The 23,258-nt window shown below is 40.2% G+C and overlaps 1 protein-coding gene across 2 annotated transcripts in view; it reads left to right on the top strand.

Annotated features, from left to right (window-relative positions):
• Positions 1 to 318: 318 nt before the first annotated feature.
• The window catches only part of FANCC (FA complementation group C), a 91,846-nt gene continuing 68,906 nt past the window's right edge, over positions 319 to 23,258 (top strand). The window contains exons 1-3 of one of the 2 annotated variants that reach the window (XM_048932171.1): positions 319 to 429; positions 18,733 to 18,906; positions 21,949 to 22,033. In XM_048932171.1, the coding sequence (XP_048788128.1) occupies positions 18,742 to 18,906; positions 21,949 to 22,033 (250 nt within the window). In that variant the 5' untranslated portion in view covers positions 319 to 429; positions 18,733 to 18,741. Of the gene's footprint in view, positions 430 to 498; positions 614 to 18,732; positions 18,907 to 21,948; positions 22,034 to 23,258 lie in introns of those variants that run through there. The other variant, XM_048932172.1, reaches the window with a different exon arrangement.

Here is a 23,258-nt window from a genome sequence, read left to right as displayed (position 1 = left end):
CTGCAAGCTGGCACAGGCCAGGCACACCCATCTATTGAGGCCACCTCAGCATCTCTAACCCCCCTATACCAACAGCCACGGAGCCCAGTTCACTCTCAGATGCACACACAAGTCCCACACAGGTTTTAGTGCTGGTGCACCACGAGCAGTGTCTAGTGACACACAGAATAGAAATGTTTGGGCCCTCGGTCGTGAGACACACCGCGGGCTGACAAGCCATCGTTTCAACCCGCGCAGAGCAAAGGGAAGCCCGCGCAGCATAAACCCCCGTGGAGCGTCCCGACGCACAGCCGGGCCGTTAGCGCCGCACCACCCACATCCCACCACCGCCGGCTCCGCCCCCTGCGCACGCGCGCGGCCTTCACAGCCGGCTGCGCGGCGGCGGAACGCGCGAAAATTCCAAACCGGGGGCGCGAGCGGGACGGCGGGGTAAGCCGAGAGGAGGGGGAGGGGGCGGGGTTGGGGGGCGGGAGGGAAAGAGAGGGGAAGGGAAGAGAGGGAACAACGCCCTTTCCTCGCCCCTTCCCCGCCGCTCCCCCCGTCGGTGGTCGGCGGCGCCCCGTGGCGGGGAGGTGGCGCGGCTGGAGGGTCCGCGCATGCGTTTTGAGGGCTGGTGAGTGGCGGGCGTCTGCCGGGCCGCGGTATCCGCAGCTGCCGTTGTACTCCTGCTTCCCCTTGCTTGGAGGGGCTGTGGAAGCGGAGTCAAATGCAGCACACACTTCGGGGCTTAGGTACCTAACGGGCGCGCAGAGAGGGGTGCAGAGTTCGCAGCTCAGTTCCTGATCCAGCAGATGTCCAGCTTTTGTGCTGTGCAATCTGACACGGGCAGGCATCTGTTCCAGTGCAACAAGACCAGGACAGTGTGTTTTTGTGGTGCACCTGTAGGCGTACAGTGGGGCCTATAGTATATACGTGCCAGTGCATATATACAAAATTCACCATACCTGTGAATGGCATATGTGACCTGCAGCTAAAGAATAGGGAAGGAATCAGCCATTTTGGGCTTAGGATCACCAATGTGTTTAATTAAACCACAGCTTTCACTCAGTCGTTTTCCAAGTCACTGTTTTTGGTATGGAGGAATAGTTAAGATGAGATAACAGCTCTAGTGCTATATTTGAGTGATGAATCCTACTGTAGGTAAACTCTTGTGGACATCATGTTCTAGCAACAGGTCTTTGAAATATGGAAAACATGGAGAATATGGAGAATTTGGTGATTTTTCTAGCACATAATAGCGGTCAATGATTTGGAGCTTTTTTTTTTTTCTGTTCAAAATCCTTGATTTTGTGTGTGTGTGTGTGAAAGTAGAGCTTTTCTGTTACTGTCAAACTGAAGATCATTCATCTGCTTTCTCTATTGCCTTGGTTTTTTTTGTTGTTTTTTTTTGTTTTGTTTTTTGTTTTTTGCATTCATGTCCATGTTCTCTGTCAGAGGTTAAAAAACTGTGTTGCAGAGTAACTCGCATGGTATTTCCAGCAGAATTGGAGATATTATGAAGTTATGTTGTGAGCTGATGTCAATGAAAATCTCCTTCCCGTTAAATTCTGGCATTGCTGGAAAGTCCACTTTGTTGACTAAGTTTTTTGCAGCATGCCGTGTATTTTTCCTCACTCTGTATGTTTGTTCACCACTGCCCTCTCTTGGATATAAGCAGGCATGCTGAACGGTCATAATAATGTGTTCTCTAGTGGTTGGTTTTGTAAGGAGTGTGCAAGCTCTGCTATACCTGCCCCTCAGAGGAGATTTGTCTTGGAAAATATAGGCACTGGGAGTCTGAAACAGACACTGACGTCTGTATTTTTTTCTTACAGTCAAGATTTAATTATCGTTTCTGTGCTTTTTTAGTTTCCTATGGAAACTAGGGTCTATGTGGTTTGACATCTTCCTACCTTTAGCTACTAAAAATTGAATGCATCAGCCAGTTTTAGGCAAGTTTGAAAGCAGGACAGAAGCCTTCAAAGCGATTCTTTTCTTACGCATTTATTAGAAATTGCGTATAGAGTGAAACAGTTTGTGATAGGTGGAACTCTGTTGTTTAACTTTTTGTTTGGCACTAGTTCTCTGATCTAGTGATCCCATACATATGGACAAGCTGGCCTCTCTGTATGCTAAGTTAACTATAGGATGCTGTCTCTCCAGGCTAGAAGTGTCAGAAGGGACAGTATGAGCTTGGTTTTTTTGAGACTGATGTTACCAGCAGTTAAGCAAAGTTACCCACTTGAAAGTGGCCAGTTGTCTTCCTCAAAATGAAGTGACCTTGTGTGCTCAGTACTCTTGAGCCACCATCTCTTAAGCCATCTGCTGAACCAGTTTTCTTTCTTTTTCCCTAAAACGTATGTTACAGTACGTTGACTTACAGTTGTGAAGGTGCTGTTTTTTGATCAAGAATTATTCTAAAAGCTGGGTGAAGAACCTTGTAATGGATGAAACAACCGTTCCCTGAAATAATTAGAAAATTTTACAGTCCTTCTATTTACATGGAGACATTTCAGACATTTTCAGGAAAATGGATATATTGCACAAAATAAAAAATCTTCAGTTTGTAAGACTTTTTTTTTTTTTTAAATGTGTACAACATGCTTTATAGCAAACTGGTCAGAAAAAATAGGTAAAAAATAAGGCAGGCTGAGAGAAACTTACGTGTGTAAGCAGCAGAGTAGCTGCTGTAACTAATGTAAAATCTTTAATTAAACAACTTTCACCCAAGTATGTGTTCTCATATCTGTTTTTCTGATTAATATTATTGTAAATAACTACTGTTATTATTGATGTTGCTAAAATGGTAACATTCATTAAGAAGTATTTTCTTTTATGTAGCGTTGGAATTAAAAAAAAAACCCTTTCTGTCTTGAAACTTAGTGGCAAATTCCACCAATTTCTGAGAGTGGTTTAGGACCAAATAGTGAAAGTATTTTTAAAATTATAGGAATTTGGAATGTATACTATTTGGATACCATTTGGAATGTATACTGTTCTCTCTTTATATATAATGTATACTATTCTCTCTATATATTCTGTATTTGGAATGTAACTATTCTCTGTAACATTATGTTATTCTGTCCCAATAACTTTATGGCTATTTTGAAAGTATTTAAAACTTAGTAAGACTAATCATAGATGTAGTTAATAAGATGATTAATCAGTGCTGGACTTTTACTTATTTGTGCATTTTAGTATAGACATGGTGATTTTTAGGTGGCTATGACAACTAGTATACAATAATCATTATTTATATCTGTGATGCAAAAATACTCATGAGCATTATAATCACAAATTTAAAAAATCTATATTAATGTAATATTTATAATTTGAATCTTCTGAATGCTAGAATTTGAATGAGAGTCTTTTTAATTTCCTTGAAGGGGTCTTTTATCTGCAATGGTAAGAAATGATTATCAGATTTACCCTATTTGCAAGACGTTTCTGTTAAATTTTTAAGCTGTCAATCTGTGGTTGCAGATTTATGACCTTTGACTTGTGTGTGTATATGTTGTTGGTTTTGGGTGCATTTTTAACTTCTAATAGAAATTCTGCAGATAAGTAATGCCCTGAGTTATAGTTATATAAACTTATTAGTCATTAACTATATAGATGCTATTGGTCACAATTTAAAGACTCGCTCAGATATAATCTGCACTGCATCAATTATGATAATCTGAGAATGTAAAAGTCCACTGAGGATTTTGTGATTCTTTCAGGAGTAAATTTTTTGTACTTGGAAAGCAAGAAAATTGGATGTTTCTAAATGTGCTGTTTTAGTTTGTTTAAAACATAACTAAAAAAAGAAAAAGAAAAAAAGAAAAGTAGTATGCAGTTTGAAAGTTGGAAATTAGAGCGCTACGAACAGGCTTCTGTATAAGCAGAGTAGGAAAAAGCCCTGGGAAACCGAACAACTTCTTTATTGTCATATGTAAGATGCATTAGAAATGGAAATAGCACTCCAGGCATCTGAATCCTGGAGCCAAACTACAGGATTGACCTTTTTCCCTGCTGCTAGATTTCCTAGATATGATAAATATGTAAAACTAGATTAACTCTGTGATAGTATTGAAATATTCCATGCAATTGCTGTAATGGAAGTATCTTGATACACAACTAAATCAATATACGTGGGTGTCCAAGGAGGACTGGCCAGGAGTTGTACCACTATGTAATGCTGTTTTCATATGTTATGCCCTAAAATTAGTCATCTACCATCATGTGACCCAAACTGATAAGGAACTCTCCTCTCATGTAGTACCAAAACTATACAGCTTTGAGTTCTTCCCATGGGTGGCATTGTTAGATTGCAACTGCTCTTATAAACAGATGAGACAAAAAATCCTACTGGTAAGTCACAGGATTCACTATTAGCACAATAAAAAGCACACAGGCACAGAATATGCAGGAATAATTGACTTAAGAATTCCTCAGATGAATGCCTCGTGGGTTTTGATGTCAGTGCTGTGTCTCCAGTCTAGCTGCCTGCACAGTCAATTGTTCCTGTAGTTCAAATTTGACTGAGTGAATCACTGAAAGCCTTTGCTCTCTATGTTTCTGAGGAACTTATCTCTTCTTATTTGCAAAGAATGAATGGGCTGATTTAATGCCTGTGAATAGCATGAAACCTTGTCAATGGACTCAAGGGACAAATGTCTGTGGGAGTGTGTTAAAATAATGTACAACAAAAAGGTGTAAATGTTGATGTGGGTGTCATGAAGTTATTTTTTTATTCTTCTGAAGAATACATTTTTCTTTTTCTGTCAGGTGTACTTAGTGCCATAAATACATCTTTATTCAGAAGATTTTTTTTTTTTTTTAATTTTTTTTTTTTACTCTGAGGCCATTTCTGGGTGTGGATAACTGAGGAAAGGGGACAGAAGTGTCTGACTGGCAAGTTTTTCTGAGCTCTAAAAGAATCGTTCTTTCATTTGCAGACTCGGTCATACTGTGTATGAACCATGTGAATGCTTTTCTGTGAATGCTTTTCTCAGAATTAATGTGGCCTCAACTGATGTTAGAATAAACATGTATATTATTACTTACACTTACCACACTGATTCCATACAAAATAGAGTATGTGTCATAAAGTCTGAAAAGAAAATACTTTCCATGTTTGTTGTGTGGTCATTTTCTTTTGGGCATAATATTGCCCTTCACCACTGCAACTGTTGTGCTGCGTTATTATTCTATGTTTGAAAACCTTAAGTTGAATAGTAGCCTATACTTGAAGAAATCCTTGACAAATAGGTATGGTTAGTGGATTAGAAAGTATGAGGCTCGTATCTTTTGCTTCCTGTCATTTGTTTTCTTAGTGACTTTGGACAAGTTGTTTGCTGTTTGTGCCTCTGTTTCCTTGCAATTAGCATGGTTATCTAAAAATACTTTAACAGTGTAGAGTTGAAGTTTCAGTTAAAGGCACCTTCTTCATTACTACATACTACTTACTACTGTAAATATTGGAGGTTCTTTTTTCAATAAGCTTTGGAAGAGGAATAATTCGCTTTGTGGAAGCAAGTCAATTTTATAGACTGCACAATTAGCATTGTGTATCATTACCATAAGCAATGTTTTATTGATGTTCAAATACTTGTGCTTAAGAGTTTGGACCATGTCTCTCGTCTTCTCGGATTTTTGTGTAAGTCAGGGATAAAATGTGGATTTAACAAAGTTACCTAGCTATTAAAGAAGAGAAGATTGTTGCAACTTAATAGGCTTTGGTCATTCTCCTCCATGTCTAGATAGATTGCTCTAACCCCCCTTTTTTTTTGGTTTGGTTTTGTTAATGGTGAAACAAAGATGAAACATGCTACCAATTTGCAGAATCTTGTGCATAGTCCAGTTGCAGGAAAATGACTTTATGTCAAGAGCTTTTTTAGGCTTTATTTCCCTAGTAATTGTAATGTGTACAGGTAGAAATTAATTCTGTTCCTTGATATCCTAGAGTGAAGGAATGCGTTGTTCTCTGTTCCATTACAGAGACTAATATTCTGATTTGCTGTGTACGATTTACTCTATTATTTTCTACTTATGGTTGGAAAGAAGAAGATAACTGAATTTTTGTTTATGGCAAAAACTTAAGTTTTGAAACCTATAAAATGCAAAAAAATTTCGAAGGACTGGTGTGCATACTCCCCCTCTGTGCTGGTGGTAGAGTATTGGAACTCTGGAATAGAAAAATGATGTATATTCCATGATGAGAATGAATTCATCTCTAGCTAAGGCTTTTTTGCAGAGGAATTACATTTCAAGGAAATAATTTTCTCTGAATTGCACTTGAGCAATATAAAATTAAATGTTAATTGGGGAGGAGCTTCATTAATGGAGAATGGATGATTATTTGTATGTTCAGATAAGATTTCGTTCTGTAGAGAAAAGGATAGTGAAAGCCTTTTATACTTCTGAGTTTACAGTAAAAATGCATAACTGTGAATTTAAGCAGGAGAAGACAGTGAGAACAGCATGTAAATGTTTAGATGAAAAAGTACAATTTGTATTTGGCACAAAAATGACTCAGTGTGTGTTATTACAGTTCATTCACATTTCTGCATTGGCTTACGTAAAGATATGTGAGAGGATACTATTGGTCAGAAGAAGATAATGAAAACTTAAGCCAAAGTTACTATCCCATAATCCATGAGATATGGAATGATGCATTAGCTGGAAAATTGGGTTTAAGAGAAATGATGCAAATGGTAAATATCATCATATAGGGATTTGTCATTATTGCAAATATTGGTCTATTTTAGCTGATATTGCCAACTTGGTGAACTTTTCTTATGTGGATAATAGCAATGCTATCAGTGTACCAATTGAAATTGAGGCTCCATTGATATCGGGTAAAAAAAATAAAATAAAATTGATTGCTGCTGTAAACAGAATGAGAATTGCTTTCCTTATCATCTAACCTCTAAAAAAGTTGTAATATGTATGGTGTTTAGAATATTGATGTCATAGGCGTACATACAATTGATTTGTGATGTCACTAGCCATAGTGAGGGTAAAGTGGCGTGAGGAATGCTTAAACTTCTTGTGAAAAGGGATAAAACAGATTACTTCCGTGTTCACAGATATTCTTCACAGATACTCAGTTCTACCTGCAATTCATAAGCTGAACCAGACATTCTGCATCTCTAAAATTGCATTTATTCTTTGTCTGCATTTTCTTCTTACCTGTTGCCACATAGGCCGGCTGATAAAGAATTGGTATGATTGAAAAGGCTCTGTCCAGCAAAATAAATATTTTAACATTCAGCTTCATTAGACTTACCCCCACCTCCTCCACTATGTTATCTTTTGAGTGTTCAATAGTGGTTATCACATTGCAGTGACTTGAGTGTTACTAAAATATCTCAGAAGGTTTCCTGCTTAGATTGTGCAATACATTTAAGTTGTGTTGGGGAAATGCATTGAAAGAAGATGTTGCACTCCACTACAATTTTTAGAAGGTCAGTAAGATATATGCTTGACTGTGCTTTTGGTAGCCACGCCCAGTGAGTCATTTCTAGCTTCTACTATGTTTTGTCATATATTTTTATCATTCTGTGGTATGTCACAGTGTTTTGATGAGAGATTGATCAATCAGATGTGAAAGAAAGTTAAATGGTAAGCTAGCAGACCTGTTTCTAGTTTGGCTTTTGTTTTGGAGGATATATTGCTCTGCTTAATATCAGTATGCACCAGTTAAATCTGGTTTGCTTTATTGCCTTGAAACAAATTACGACTTTGTACATGAATCTAATTCCCTGCTTTGAGATATGGACAGTTTTATCTGAGCCTTACTGGATTTTGCTGTAACGCTGGAATTCTATCATATTAGCACCTCATACTGGTCTGTACTTTAATTGATTGCAGAAGAGCTTTGTCAGAGATTTGTTTTCTTCTGTTGCATGTAACTTTTTCTATTAAATACTTGCCATGTTGGACTCTTAATACCTCTGTTGCTGCTCTTTTTCTTTTTTTCTGTTTTCTTTCCTTTTTTTTTTTTTTTTTTTTTTTTTTTTTTTCCCCCCTAGAGGAATCTTCCACTGGCTTGTTAACAGACTTTGTATTCATTTCAGGTCTTATGATATAGTAATCTGCTTTGTGGGCTAGTGGTTGCATCTTTTGAGTGTAGAATTAGTAATTAATAGCCTTGTCCTGTTAAGATTCATTATGGAAAAAAGATTCAGTATCTGAAAATTCCGCAATATCACTCCTAAATGTCTTTTGCATCTTTTACTGTTCCCTAGGGTTAAAGTTGTATGGATATTCTGGGATATTATTTCTGTCTTTCACATTAGGGAAAGCTTTATTCTTTATTCTTAGGTACCTCACATGGGGAAGATCAGAAAGAAGATCTGCTGTTCTAAGACAAGCCTGCCATTAGAATCAGAAAGTTTTAAAATTAATTTTTGTGTTATTACTGTTAAAAAGGAAGGTTTATAAATAGTATTTTTTTGGTACTGAATGTCACAGCCTGGTGAACAAGGAGGATAGGCCTATGATCATATAGCCATTTAGCAGGGCAGAAAGTGGGAGATGTAGTGTTTTCCAAGCCTTATAAAATGGAAGTTTTGTGTGAATCCCAGCAATGCAGTATGTGCTTCCCCAGGATGTCAGGTCTTTTCCAGTCCTGCAGAGTAAAGTAACACAACTGGAAATACTATGCAGTTTTTAATGTTAATCAGAGTAAACCTATATGGGAGGTATATGTATACACATAATGTTCATGAAAGCAATCCTGTCAATAGCCATAGTCGCTTCAGTGTGAGAACTGAGCTCTTTTCCCAGTGGGACCTGACAATGTAATTTAGAAAGTAGGTGTGACAACTATTAAAGTAGCAATACTAATTATCAAAGTAAATAGAGGAAACAGATGCAGAGATGTGAAATACTAACTACCTTCTCTAAGAGATGAGTCATTTCATCACCATTTACATCAGCACACCATCCTTAATCCAAGTGGAAATTGTTCAGTAGATTATTCTTGATTGGTAGACTGCCAGTGAGTGTATGTTAGTCTTAGCACCAAGATATAAGCCGGTCTGTAAATCTGTTTTTTCAACAAAAAACACTGATGACAGGAATAGTAGTATGTATATTTAATCTGTATGTAGTTTTTATTCAACTTGAGTCTTTCTGAAGTTTCTAAAAAATATTATAAATTTTTTTATCAACTGCTACATTTTCTTTTCTTTTTATACAAGCCTGTATCATCTGGTAGGAATTAAATTAGTGATTTGTTTGCTGCTGCCTTTAAAACTTAGAATAACTGAGTTAATAGTCTTCTCTATATTAAAATATCAACCATGCTATATTATAATGCAATTAAGGGTGATTAACTAATGAATCAGAGTCATGCTATCTTTTGATTGTAAAATATATCCAAGTGTTTATCAATCTCCTGATATCTGTTAGAGAAATAAGCACGGATAAGAAGACTTTTGAACTTCTTAAAGTGTTAACAAGCCTAAAAAATCATTTGGAATGTGGACTGTCTGTATAAATTCTGTTAGCTCTGTGGTGAACAGTTCTGTCTTAAGACTTTCAGCTCTGATGTGATATAAATAGCTTAGCTTTTTTTTTTTTTTTTTTTTTTTTTTTTTTTAATTCACAAGCTGGGGTTGTTGATGTTTATGAGTTGAGAGAGGAGATAAAATAATGGTAAGTGAAGTGTTCTTTGAAGTGTGGAGCTACTTATCACCAATTCATAACAAAGTACATAAATGAGAGCTTTATATCTTGAATATAACTTTTCATCACAGTTATTTGAAAGCCTTCTAATTGAAATGCCTTTATTTATTTAAAAATAATAACTGAATTTTCAAGATTGAAGACCACCTAAGTAATAAAAGTTTAGCAGCAATTTTTGTTCATCCATCAGAGATGAAAAAGGACACTGAAAGCTATGGAAGTTTTTTTTCATGAAATTTTCTATTTTGTGATAGACAAATTCTTTCTGAGGAGCTATAATGATTCAGCGACTGCTGATTCTCTTAATGTTTATTGTAGTTTATTCCTGAGTTTCAGGATTTGAACTTGTGAAGAAGTTGCTCTGCTTTCATGTGATTTTTTTGTCTTGTTTGGTGTCATTCTGAAAGATTCTATTTGTACAGTTCCAGAGAACTAGTCTTTACTCTTGCTACCTTGCAAGCTGGATATACAAATATGACTTTGTTTTCAGACTCTACATATGGAGATGATTGTGGAGAAGTTTTCTGTGAAACTTTGTTGGGAGTCTCATCTACTTTTGCTGATAGTTCTTTACTCAGCTTTGATGAATGGTATTGAATTATGTCTCTCATGGAAGTCTGTCTGAATGTGTATGTCTTCCCTGTACTTAGGACTCCTCATTTGATACAGTTCTCCAGGTGAGGCTTCACTAGCACAGAATCAGCCCCCTTGACCTGCTGGCCACGCTTCTTTGGGTGCAGCCCAGGATACAATTGGCTTTCTGGCCTGTGAGGGCACATTGCTAACTCATGTCCAGCTCACCATCCACCAGTACCCCCACGTCTTTTTCAACAGGGCTGTGCTCAATCCTTTCCTCCCCCAGCTTGTATTGATAGTGAAGATTGCCTGGAACTAGATGCAAGATCTTTGTTGAACCTTGTGGGATACAGTAGACCTGGGCCCACTGCTCAAGCCTATCTGTGTCCATCTAGATGGCATACTGTCTATCTGCTGTGTTGACTACACCCCACAGCTTGGGGTCATCAGCAAATTTGCTAAGAGTGCACTCAACCCCACTGTCAGTGTTGTGGATGAAGATATTAAAAGAGTATTGATCTCAACACTGACCCCTATGGGAAACCACTCATCACTGATCTCTGTCCAGACATTGAGCCATTGACCACTGCTTTCTGGACTCAGTTCTGCAGCCAGTTCTTTGTCCATTGAACAGTCCACCCATCAAATCTGTATCTTTCCGATTTGGAGAGAAGGATGTTCTGGGATGCTGTCAGAGGCCTTACTCAAGTCCAGATAGATGACATCAGTGGCTCTTCCCTTGTCCACTGAAGGAGTAGCACAATCATAAAAGGCCTTTGAGTTGGTTAGACATGATTTGCCTTTTGGTGAAGCCATGAACGTTCTCATGTATCATCTCCCGTATCTTCTGTATGCTTTAGGGTAGCTTCCTGGAGGATCTGCTCCATGATCTTCCCTGACACAGAGCTGAGACTGATAAGATGGTAGTTCCTGGGGTCATCCTTCATACCCTTCTTAAAAATTGTTGTGATGTTGCCTTTTTTCCAGTCACCAAGGAATGATTTGATTGCTGTGACTTTTCAAATATCGTACCGAATGGCTTGGCAACTACATCAGCTAATTCCCTCAGGACCCTGGGATGCATCTCATTAGGACCTATAGACCTGTGGATGTTCAGGTTCCTCAGGTGGTCACAAACCTGATCTTCATTTAGAGTGGGAGGAATGTTGCTTTCCCAGTCACCTCTTAACAAACCAAACATTTGAGGGCTGTGTGGCAAGCAGTTATCAGAGAAGACAAAAAAGTTGTTAAATATCTAAGCCTTTTGCTTGTCTCTTGTTACCAGCTTGCCTATGTCACACATAGGCACACTGTGGTGGGTATGACCTGCTGGACTTTCCTTTTCTGGTTGTGGTACCTGTAGAAGCCTTTCTATTTCTTCCTGGCATCCCTTGCCAAGTTTTAATTCAAACTGGCCCTTGGTTTTCCTGACCCTGTCCCTTCACAGCCTCACAGCTTCCTTATAGACCTCGTGTGGTACCTGCCCCTTTTTCCACTTCCAGTGCATTTTCTTCTTGCTCTTCAGTTTGATTAGCATGTCCTGGTTCAGCCATGCCAGTCTCTGCCTTCTTGCTACACCTGGAGGTGCTGAGTTCTTGCATTCTGAGAAAAGCTTCCTTAAAGATCTGCCAGCTCTGCTCTGATCTCTTGCCCATGAGGACAGTTTCCTAGGATGTTTTGTTGACTAACTCCATGAAGAGCTTTCCTGAAATTTAGCATCCCAGTTTTACTCTTTGCCTACCTCATATCCCTCTGGAGCATGAACTCGACCACAGCATAGCCACTACAGCACAAACAGCCCCCGATCCTGATGTCACCAATCAGTTTACTTGCATTGGTAAGCAACTGGTCCAGTACTGCATTTACCCTGGTGGGGCCTTCTACTACTTGACTCAGGAGGTTATCCTCAATGCATTCCAGGAAACTGTTGGATTGCCTACAGCTTGCCATGCTACTTTTCCATCAGACGTCTGGGTGGTTGAAGTTCCTCACCAGGATGAGCACTTCTAATTGCCACACTTCCTGTAGCTGGAGGTGGAAGGCCTCATCAACAGCCTCTTCTTGATTTGGTAGCCTGTAGTAGACACTGATCAGAAGGCTCCCTTTGCTGCCTTGGCCTCAAAAGGCAGCGGGTCCTTCAAGGCCCCTGCTAGCACCCTGTCCCTCTAATATAGCTATGCCTTTTCACATCTTATAGGAAGGTTCACTATCCCCTCTGTCCCATTGCAGACCTAGTTTAAAGCTCTCCAAATGAGCCCTGGTAGCTCTTCCCCAAGGACCCTTTTCCCACTTTGAGAAAGGCGAACCATCCAGTGGCTGTAAACCTACTGCCGTATAGGTCATTTGGTTGTCAAAAAAACCCTGAAGTTCTGGTGACAGCACCAGCCCCAAAGTCAGGTATTTAAAGATAAGATCCTTTGGTTTGTTTCCAAGTCCTTACCCAATACAGGAGACAGAGGAAAAAAGATATGTGCATTCAGTTCCTTCAGCTGTCCTACCCAGGCCCTGAAATCCCTTTTGATAGCTGTTGGCCCACATGTAGCCGCTTCATCTCTCCACATATGGAAAAGCACGAAGGGGCTGTGGCTTGATGGCTGTACCAGGCTGAGTACTGTTCCTGGTGACATCCCTCATCCAAGTTCCAGGAGGACAGACTTCTGTATGAGGAGGGTCTGCTTGGCATGTTGAACGATAAGTTCCCTGTAGGGAGGATCACATACAACTAATACCCGTCTCTTCTTTTTCAGTGATGTTGACTTGTTTTTTGTGGTTTGGTTTTGTTAGTTTGTCTATACTGAGTGGGCTGTCATCACCCACAGTCTGGCCTTTCACATCTGGCATTTACCATCCAGGGCCTCACAGTTGTTGTAGAGAGACATCTGTGTGCATGGTGTTGACAGGGAGGGTTTTTGTTTGCAGCTGCAGATGCAGACTTGCCTCCATCTTCACCTTTCCTTTGTATTCTTGCCCTCCAGCCTCAGGCTTTTTTCCTTCAACCTAATGTGATACATCAGGGTTCTGCGTTTTGAAATTACTTGTCTGTGCACAAGTGAATTGCCGTTTCCCTGGTCCTTCTGTTCGTTCCCCCCGCACCCCCCTCCCGTCACTTTTTAATCTGTTTCATCCTGTCGCCTCACCACAAGGCAGAGCGCACAGTCTGCCTGCTGGCGCCTCACGCAGCTGTTAAGACTGCACCACGATGCCAGTGAAAGACTCGTGCACACTACACAGCTGGAGGTCTGGACAATTACATCGTTGCCTCTGAATTCAGTCAGGGCTGCAACATCCTTCCTGACAGGGGCAGACACCATAGCTCTCCTTCGGGTGGATACCATGATTAAGTCTCAGTCTTTGGGGGGTGTTAATCCTGCACTTAGAGTGGGACGACCTTGTACTTTGCTTTTTGGGTAATAATTTCTTGATGAATGTATCTCTCTAGCGTGTAGGGTACTTGCCCTCCGTGCTCTCCTGCCCTGCGCGAACTGCCCGTGCAAACTGCCGCGCCGCGCTGTTCGGACGCGCCACGCCCGTCCTGTTCGCGCCGCTCTCGAGTGGCGGGTTTTGTACTCGGGGGTGTTCGGCCGCTGTCATCCCCGGCTCCGCCTGCACCGTGTCAGTGCTGCCGCACGCCAAGGGCTGCTCGCTCCCTTCATAACGGCTTTTTCTGCGGATTTACCTTTCTTTTCCATTCCGATTGGATATAAGGAAGAAGTTTTTTACAAAGAGATCTTCTGGATCAGGTTGTCCAGACAGATGGTAGATGTCTTGTCCTTGGAAGCATTCAAGGCTGGGCTGAACCAGGCTCTGAGCAACCTGACCTAGCTGTAGGTGTCCCTGTTCATAGCAGGGGAGTTGGACTAAATAGCCTTTAAAAGCCCATTCCAACTTAAAAGTTTTTTATGATTCTATGATATCTTAAGGTCATTTACAATAAATCCAGCTTCTGAATTTCTCATATTCTAGAGAAAATAATTCAAAATAAAAATAAAAATAGAAGAGTGCCAGATCTAGATTTTTTTGTAACTGATATAGGAATCCCATCTAATTGAAAGGAGAGGAAAGGAGATAGAAAAAGACCTTGGGAATACATCTGACAGTATCTGATAGACAACACATACCTGTAGCCCTTTTAGTTTATTTTGTACTTAAGTGTATATGTTTAAGTACATGTAATTAACTAGCAATTTTTTAATTTCTGTTATTGATAAGCTGTATGTCTCATAGCATTTTTTGAGATGAAACCTGTGTGTTTGATTTGGTCTGTCATGTTTCCTGTTTAATTGTGTTTATACATTCAGTATATTTACAGTATTTATTTACTGAATGCTTTCCCACAGTATTGAGTTGAAGACAAGCATAAATACTGTTAACAAAATTGTTCTCTTGGGAACCAGACACCATAAACAATTAAGAAAATCATTAAATCACAGAATCACCTGGGTTGGAAGGGACCTCAAGGATCATGTAGTTCCAACCCCCCTGCCTAGCAGGGCCACCAAACATACACATTCAGATCAGGTTGCCCAGGACCCCGTCCAACCTGGCCTTGAACACGTCCAAAGACGGGGCATCCACAACCTCCCTGGGCAGCCCGTTCCAGGGCCTAACCACTCTCCTAGTAAAGAACTTCCCCCTAACATCCAACCTAAATCTTCCCTCCTTCAACTTGGATCCATTTCCCCTAGTCCTGCTGTTGTCAGCCCTTTTGAAGAGTTTACTCCCCTCCTGGGTGTAGGTTCCCTTCAGGTATTGATAGGCTGCAATGAGGTCACCCTGCAGCCTTCTCTTCTCCAGGCTGAACAAGCCCAACTCCCTCAGCCTGTCCTCATAGGGGAGGTGCTCCAGCCCCCTGATCATCTTAGTCGCCCTCCTCTGGACCCTTTCCAAAATCTCTATGTCTTTCTTGTACTGAGGGCTCCACACCTGGACACAGTACTCCAGGTGGGGCCTCACAAGAGCCGAGTAGAGAGGGACAATCACCTTCCTGTCCCTGCTGGCCACCCCTCTCCTGATGGAGCCCAGGATCCCATTTGCCTTTCGAGCTGCCAGAGCGCACTGCTGGCTCATGTTCAGTCTCTCGTCCATCAGGACCCCCAGGTCCTTCTCTGCCGAGCTGCTCTCAAGGACCACTCCTCCCAGCCTGTACGGGTGCCTGGGGTTCCTCCGGCCCAAATGCAAAACCTTGCACTTTGCCGTGTTGAGCCTCATTAGGTTCACCTGAGCCCAGCCCTCCAGCCTGTCGAGGTCCCTCTGAATGGCATCCCTTCCTTCCACCGTATCAACCGCACCACTCAGCTTGGTGTCGTCAGCAAACTTGCTGAGGGTGCACTCGATTCCGTCATCGATGTCATTAATAAAGATGTTAAAGAGCACCGGTCCCAAGACAGACCCTTGGGGGACACCACTTGTTACCGGCCTCCACCTGGACATAGAGCCATTGACCACCACCCTCTGTCTGCGGCCTTTCAACCAATTGCTTATCCATCGGGTCGTCCACCCATCAAATCCACTTCCCTCCAATTTGGAGATGAGGATGTGGTGGGGGACCATGTCAAAGGCCTTGCTCAGGTCCAGGTAAATGACATTGGTCGCCTTCCCTTCGTCCACCAATGCCGTCACTCCATCATAGAAGGCCACAAGATTAGTTAGGCATGACCTTCCTTTGGTGAAGCTGTGCTGGCTGTCTCGGATCACATGCTCATTCTTTATGTGACCGAGCATGTTGTCCAGGAGGATCTGTTCCATGATCTTCCCAGGCACGGAGGTGAGACTCACCGGCCTGTAGCTCCCCGGGTCCTCCCTGCTCCCCTTCTTGTATATGGGAGTGACGTGACCCTTCCTCCAGTCATCCGGGACCTCACCTGGCAGCCACGACTTCTCAAATATGATGGAGAGCGGCTCGGCAACCACCTCAGCCAGCTCCTTCAGGTTCCTTCAGGTTAAATCATTGTACGATAACTAGAATGAGCACTTGTGATAAATTGCTTATGCTAGACAAAAAGAAATTTGCAAAAAAATGTTGTGATGCTGCAAAATGGGCTGAGATTTCAGACTTCTGGGAAGAGGCTGTTCTTACCAGTCACAGATGCCCCGCTTTGCATCCTGGTATAGTACTTGCATGTGTCTGGTATAGGAGATAGGCTTGTTTGATTTTCTTGCCTTGGTTCTCTGTTAATACCTACTCATCTCATGTGGACGGCCCCAGAATGCTAGTGTCTGTGGTATTATTTTTTGCTTACAACACTTTCAGCAGTCATTTTGTTAGAAAACTTTTTCAGTTATTCAAGAGCATTCATCTAGTATGGGATCACCAAACAGGTTCACTAGTTTACTCAAACTTGTAAGTTCAGCTTCTGGCTGTAAATCAGTTCTTAAAGTTTTCATTATACCCTCGTGATTTTAGAAAGTTTGCAGCTGGATGTTTGACTTCATGTAACAAGAGCTACTGTGAAAGCGTGTAGGCTATTGCTTGCTAAATAATGCTTACTAAATAGTAAGGTTTGAGAGAATTCTGAGGAGATGTTTTGGACCTGTGCAAACTGAGAACATAATAATGAAATAGCATGAGCTCTGCTGACGTTGCCTTGAATGTGCTTAAGTCAAATATACACTGAACTACTGTTATGGTTTTATGCTTTTTGTTACTGGTATTCCAGTAACAAAACTGGAAAAACATAATGACATCACGTAGTGCAATGGGAAGGGAAGAGTTAATACTTCAGTTCTGTGAACTGTCAATATGTCTGGGTATCTGGTTCTCAGAAGAGAAGAACAACTACATCTCCGAGAAGACTTTCAATGTTCCATTTCCATTTTCCACTGAGAAAGATAAAACTGCTCATAAGACTGTCCCTTCTCTTACTGCTCATCTTAGCAGTATGTGCTCCCTAGCTGTCTTGCCTTCAGCATTAGAGTAAGGCCTTTGGTTTTGGAAACTCTCTCTCATTTTCTTGGTTTATTAGTTTCAATCCCGATGAACTTGTATTTCTGCTATTAGAATGTGAAAATTAACTTTCCTCCTCAGATCATTGTCACTGTTTCTTTTTTCCCTCATTTATTATTACTGCTTTCCCTTTTTGTTTCTCCTCCCCCCATGCTCCCCTCCACTCCTTTTTTTCAGGCCAGTGGGCCTATAGGTCTGCCATTCCCCTGTCACAGATGCAGGTGTCATGGAGTTATCTCTAGATTTAACTACCTGGCAAGCCAACAGCTTTGCTTTCCCACCCCCACCTCCCCTCAACCCCCTCCGCCCCCCATGGAAAGTATTCAGTCAAGTAATAGGTGACATTCATTTTAGGATATATACTTATTACTGTTAGAAACTAAATGAATTTATTAATAGATTAATGGTCTTCATTTTCTTATCTGGCATGGAATAGCATGATATTTAAGTTGTGATTATGAAAAGTTAGCTGTATAAAACTGTATTTGCAGGGCTGCTGCTGCTAAGGTTTATTTTCTGGTTCGTAGCTTTGTGTCTGTAAGTTATAAAATAAATATTCACTGATTTCCATTGCTTCTGTGAGTGTCTGAATTTGTCTCCAAATAGTCAACAGTTCATTTCTGAGAGCAGCCATCACGTGTGTATTAAATGAAAATTGTTCTTACAATCTTGATATTGGGGCCAATGATTGAATATATGCAAGAGTTCAGTTACTCTTCTGGCATATGTATTGTTTTTTCTTAAAGATGTATAAAGGCTGGTGTAGCATGTGCTGCTCTATTTTCTCTTTTGCTGAGGAAAAATATTGTTAAATAGAAAAAAAAAAATACTTGTGTCTTTTACTGGGGAAATTTAGTTAGATTTTAATATTTTGGTTTGACAATAATTCCCTTTGTTCCAAGATCCAGTTTTTGCATTGAACTGTGCAACTAGATATAGATTATAGCTTTTGTTCAAAGGTTGGATGTGGTTGTTTTTCACCCTTCTTTGTATAACAATAAAAAAGAAAATCAGATTGAAAGTACTGAATTTATTGATTTCTTTTAAGGAGAATGCTCTTTTTGCACTTTAATGAACAGATGCAGAACTTAAAACAAGCAAAGCCTCACTACCACCATGCCCGGTGGTACCACCTTGGCCCTTTTGTTTTGATTAAATTTTTTTTAGTGTTTTCATTTGTCTTGAAATTGACATCCTTAGTTTTTCTCTCATGAAAAGCGTTCAGAATAAATATCTACTCACTTTATTATAGTATTGTTTGAGTGAAATATTGGTAAAGGTAAATTCAGATATTAAAAGCTTGAGACACAGATGGTATATTCTAAGATAATTTACTGATCACTGTGCCAGTGTTCCTACTTTGTCTCAATGGGGTGATTATTTTACCCTACTCCTGTTAGAAAGAAAATCAGCACCGTTAAGGGATACTGTCATTCCGTTCCATTTGAACACAATGTTAGCAGAAATCCTTCTTCCCATTCATGGTCTCAAGCCAGTGTTCAATTATGCCTGATTTGGAGTTGTAATTTTTTTTCTTTATTCTTTTTTTTTTTAAGCATCGTGAAATGGCCCAGGACACTACAGTGCCTAAATTGAATTTCAAATTTTGGTTGGATAAAGCTATTGAGTGGGGTCAGGCCAACACTTTGGAATCCCAGAAAGATGTCTGTCTTCATTTGCCCCAGTTGCAGGAGTTTCTGCTTCAGACTTACGAAACTCTCAAACAAATGGTAAGTGACTTTAAAAGGAAGAATGACCTCTTTTGTAGGCAGCCCAAGAAAAAAATCTGCCATGTTTGGACAAAAAAGGAATCAAAGAGGCTTCTTTTTCTGGCCTGAGGTATCACTGGATCAGAGAAACAAACTGGGGAAACAGTCCCAGGTAACATAAATAGGAACGCACTTACGGTTCCCCTGACTTATTGGGAGGGGACCTTTCTCTTCTTCACAGAATTGTAGGTGTTGGAAGGGACCTTTAGAGATCGTCTAGTCCAATCCCCATGCCAAAGCAGCCTCCTAGACCAGGTTGCACAGAAAGGTGTCCAGGTGGACAAAGAAACTCTACAACCTCTCTGGGCAGTCTGTTCCAGTATTCTGTCACCCTTACCACGAGGAAGCTCTTACACATGCTTGTGCAGAACTTCCTGTGCTTCAGTTTGTGGCTGTGTCCCTAACCCATCACCACAGCTGAAAAGAGCCTGGCCTTGTACCTTTGCCTCCTCCACCTTATAGACATTGATCAGATCCCCTCTCAGTCTGCATTTCTCAAGAATAAACAGACCCAGGTCGTTCCGCCTTTCTTTATAAGAGAGGTGCTCCAGGCCCTTTTTCATCTTTGTGGCCCTCTGCTGGACTTTTTCCAGGAGATCCCTGTCTTTATTGAACTGGAAAGCCTAGAACTCACTCCAGGTGAGGTCTGACCAGGGCAGAATTGAGGGGAAGGACTTGAACTGCTGGACATGCTCTTTTTAATGAATCCCAGGATGCCATTGGCCTTCTTGGCCACCACACCACACTGCTGCTCATGGCTAACCTGTTGTCCACCAGGACCCCTAGGTCCTTCTCTGCACAGAGCTCCTCTCCAGCAGGTCATGCCCCAACCTGTACTGGTGCATGCAGTTATTCCTCTATAAGTGCAAGACTCTACCCTTGCTTTTGTTGCTGCCCAGCTCTCCAGCCTACCCAGGTCTCACTGACTGGCAGTACAGACTTCTAGTGTATCAGCCATTCTTCTCAGCTTTGTGTCATCAGCAAACTTGCTGAGGGTGGACACTATCCCCTCATCAAGATCACTGATGAAGATGCTGAACAAGACTGAACTCAGAACTGACCCCTGGGGAACACTGCTAAATATAGACCTTCAGCTGGACACTTTGCCACCCATTGCAACTCTCTGAGCCCAGCCAGTCAGCCAGTTCTTGTTTGGTTGTCATCTTGTGATGTTTCCCAGCTAATGCTCTAGCTTCTTTAAAAAAATTCTTTAAAATAAACAAGATTTTTTTTCCCTGGTTGGCAGGTGATAAATGGGATTATTTAGGGGCGTTCACATGCAAAATTGTTACTGATACTTAAAAATCTCAGAGAGTCTTCTGATATTCTGATAAAGACATTGAGATTTTGGAAAGGGTCCAGAGGAGGGCGACTAAGATGATCAGGGGGCTGGAGCACCTCCCCTATGAGGACAGGCTGAGGGAGTTGGGCTTGTTCAGCCTGGAGAAGAGAAGGCTGCGGGGTGACCTCATTGCAGCCTATCAATACCTGAAGGGAACCTACACCCAGGAGGGGAGTAAACTCTTCAAAAGGGCTGACAACAGCAGGACTAGGGGAAATGGTTTTAATTTGAAGGAGGGAAGATTTAGATTGGAAGTTAGGGGGAAGTTCTTTACTAGGAGAGCGGTTAGGCCCTGGAACGGGCTGCCCAGGGAGGTTGTGGATGCCCCGTCCTTGGACGTGTTTAAGGCCAGGTTGGACGGGGTCCTGGGCAACCTGATCTGAATGTGTATGTTTGGTGGCCCTGCTAGGCAGGGGGGTTGGAACTACATGATCCTTGGGGTCCCTTCCAACCCAGGTGATTCTGTGATTCTGTGATTCTGTGATTCTGTGATATGTTAACCCCAGTACTGTGGCATGTGCAGTGAATTCTGGCAATATAGTCAGACCACTAGCACATGCTGTCCTGTTTTGTAATTATTGTTAGCAGTTACTAGAGTGTTTCTTGTTTGTTTGTTTTTTCAATAAATTTAGTTATTTTTGTTTTGTGTATGTTTTCCTAAGCATGACTTTCAATGTATGTAGTCATTTTAAATAGCTATAGAAATATTGTATTAAAGTATAAAGCTGACTTCTTCTTCTTTAAAGACTGTGGAGTTGTAGTTTTTTTTATTATTATTTCTGATCTGAATTTAATTTTTAAATACAAGATTCTTTTATTAGTATTTCTTCCTGTAATACATCTTTTCCTTAAGAGAAAAAGAACTCTGTTTTAATGTTGCTACTTCTAGTAATTTGAGGCTTGGCCTGAAATGGACCTTGTGAGTATGGCCCCAGAAAGTCTAGGGCTAACCCCAAATGTGAGACAAATGTAAGGAATTTATTGCCGCAACAGGAGATGGTTATCGCTCCTGCTACTTAAACACAATCTCAGCACAACCCCATTTTTAAAAGCCTTCTTTTATTAGATGGTGGAGCTACAAAAATGGAAAAATAAGATTGATTACACAGGATCGTATATAAATACAATGCATGCTACTTTAGTAAAGCTGCTTTCTCTTCGGTTAAGAGGTAAGTGGCAGTTTGTTCCTGCCTAGACATAAGCTGATTTAAAGAAGGCAGGCAGAAGTAACAGAAAGATGTGTAGTGTTTTGTTTTTTTTTTTTTTGCCGTAGTGAATATTAATTTCTTCAGAAACTCCATGAGTCAGTATATTAATGAGTACCAAAAAAATACATTTTAGCTGTGCTTTTATTTATCACAAAGTCTTGGCTATCACTGCTGTCTTATGACATGTGAGGCAATTAATAAATTTTCTAACACAATTAATTAGACATTAGCTGAGGAAACTGCTTAAGCTTTAACTTATTTGAATTGTGATCTTATAGCTGATTTCACAAAGGTCTGCTTTTATTACCTACTTGCAAGCATTTTCCTTCCAGAGCGTTTCACAGAAAAATCATTGGGAACATAATTCACAGTTATCTGTGTCATTAACAATTCTCCTAATTTATTGTTAATGTATAGTGTGCTTATTATATTTTTGTTTTTATGTCTTAACAGAATTCAATTGTAGCAATTCAGCAGTTCCCTTTAATTGGCCAGTTACTAGGAAGGCTTTGTTGGAATCCTTTTGTTATAGGATATGGTAAGAATCTGTAATGATATTTCTGTAACATAAATTTTGTTCCTTAGGAAACAGAAAAAATACAGCATGACGTATATACTTTGAGTTTGCCATTTAAATAGAGCTTTTTATTTTTTTTTTTTTTTCCATTTAAATAAAATTTTGAAATAAAAATGTTACCTAAGTTACTTAAAATACATAATAGAGTAATCTTAAATTAACTTTTGGAGATAATTAATTTAATGGATTATTTACAGAGTTTTAATTTGGGAACAGTCAGTTTTAAATCCAGTGAGGTGTGTATGTGCGTCGTTATTTCTGTTGCGTTTCCAATTTTCTTGTATTTATATTTTTGCTGGTCTCTCAGAATGCATACAATCTAATGTTTCAGATTGTTTTCAGCTAAGGTTTCTTCTAGTTATGTATCCGAATATTATATTAGATAGGTTAACAGAGGAAAAAACACTTTTTGTGATACCTGATTTTTTAATTAATGAGAAATTGTACTACATCATTATTGTTGGTTTTCATAGATTTGATTCTTTGTGTTTTCTCTATCTTTTAAACTTGCAAAAATACACAGATTAAAAATCAAAAAAGTAAGATGATGACATAGAAAGAAAAAGTATGAAAAATCAAAAGCCTTTTACTGCTAATATGTGTTCAGGTGAGGTGAAAGGAAGGGAGGGAAATGAACAAGAAAACTGGTAAAAAGGAGCAAACTCTATGTGTGCTACCTCATACATAGTTGTATTCTTAACATGAACTGAGATTTTGATAAATGGTTTATGATCTACTATTAATCAGACTAGTGATTCTGAACTTGTCAGCCCTTGGAAATGGCCTTTTGTTGATCCTCTGCTACAGCTACAACTGCCAAAAAATAGTAGCATATTTTCTCTCCTGATACATGCTTCCTTTTTGAGAAATATCGGAAAGGACAATTTTTTGTAATCTCTTAAAAGAGTTTATTAGGTCAAGCAGAGTGCTGAGCTTAAAATGATCATATCTCTTCTGGTTCAGATTTATCCTCTTCCAGTCAACTTCAAGCACAGGCAGAATGTGCAAAGCACGTGATAGGTATGTGTTATGTTAGCACTTTCCATCTGAAAGTGAGATTTGGGAAGGAACATTTAAACGTATGGGTTATAGATTGGGTAAGTCACTGTTGCAGAGGAATAAATGTATAATTTTGTGTCACTTTTTGGGAAGGGCTGCCTTTTACTTTATGGGCTAATTTTTTAAT

The sequence above is a fragment of the Lagopus muta genome, chromosome Z (genome assembly GCF_023343835.1).
Source record: "Lagopus muta isolate bLagMut1 chromosome Z, bLagMut1 primary, whole genome shotgun sequence".
In the NCBI taxonomy this organism is placed as follows: Eukaryota; Metazoa; Chordata; class Aves; order Galliformes; family Phasianidae; genus Lagopus; species Lagopus muta.
This window is presented reverse-complemented; position numbering and strand designations above follow the sequence as displayed.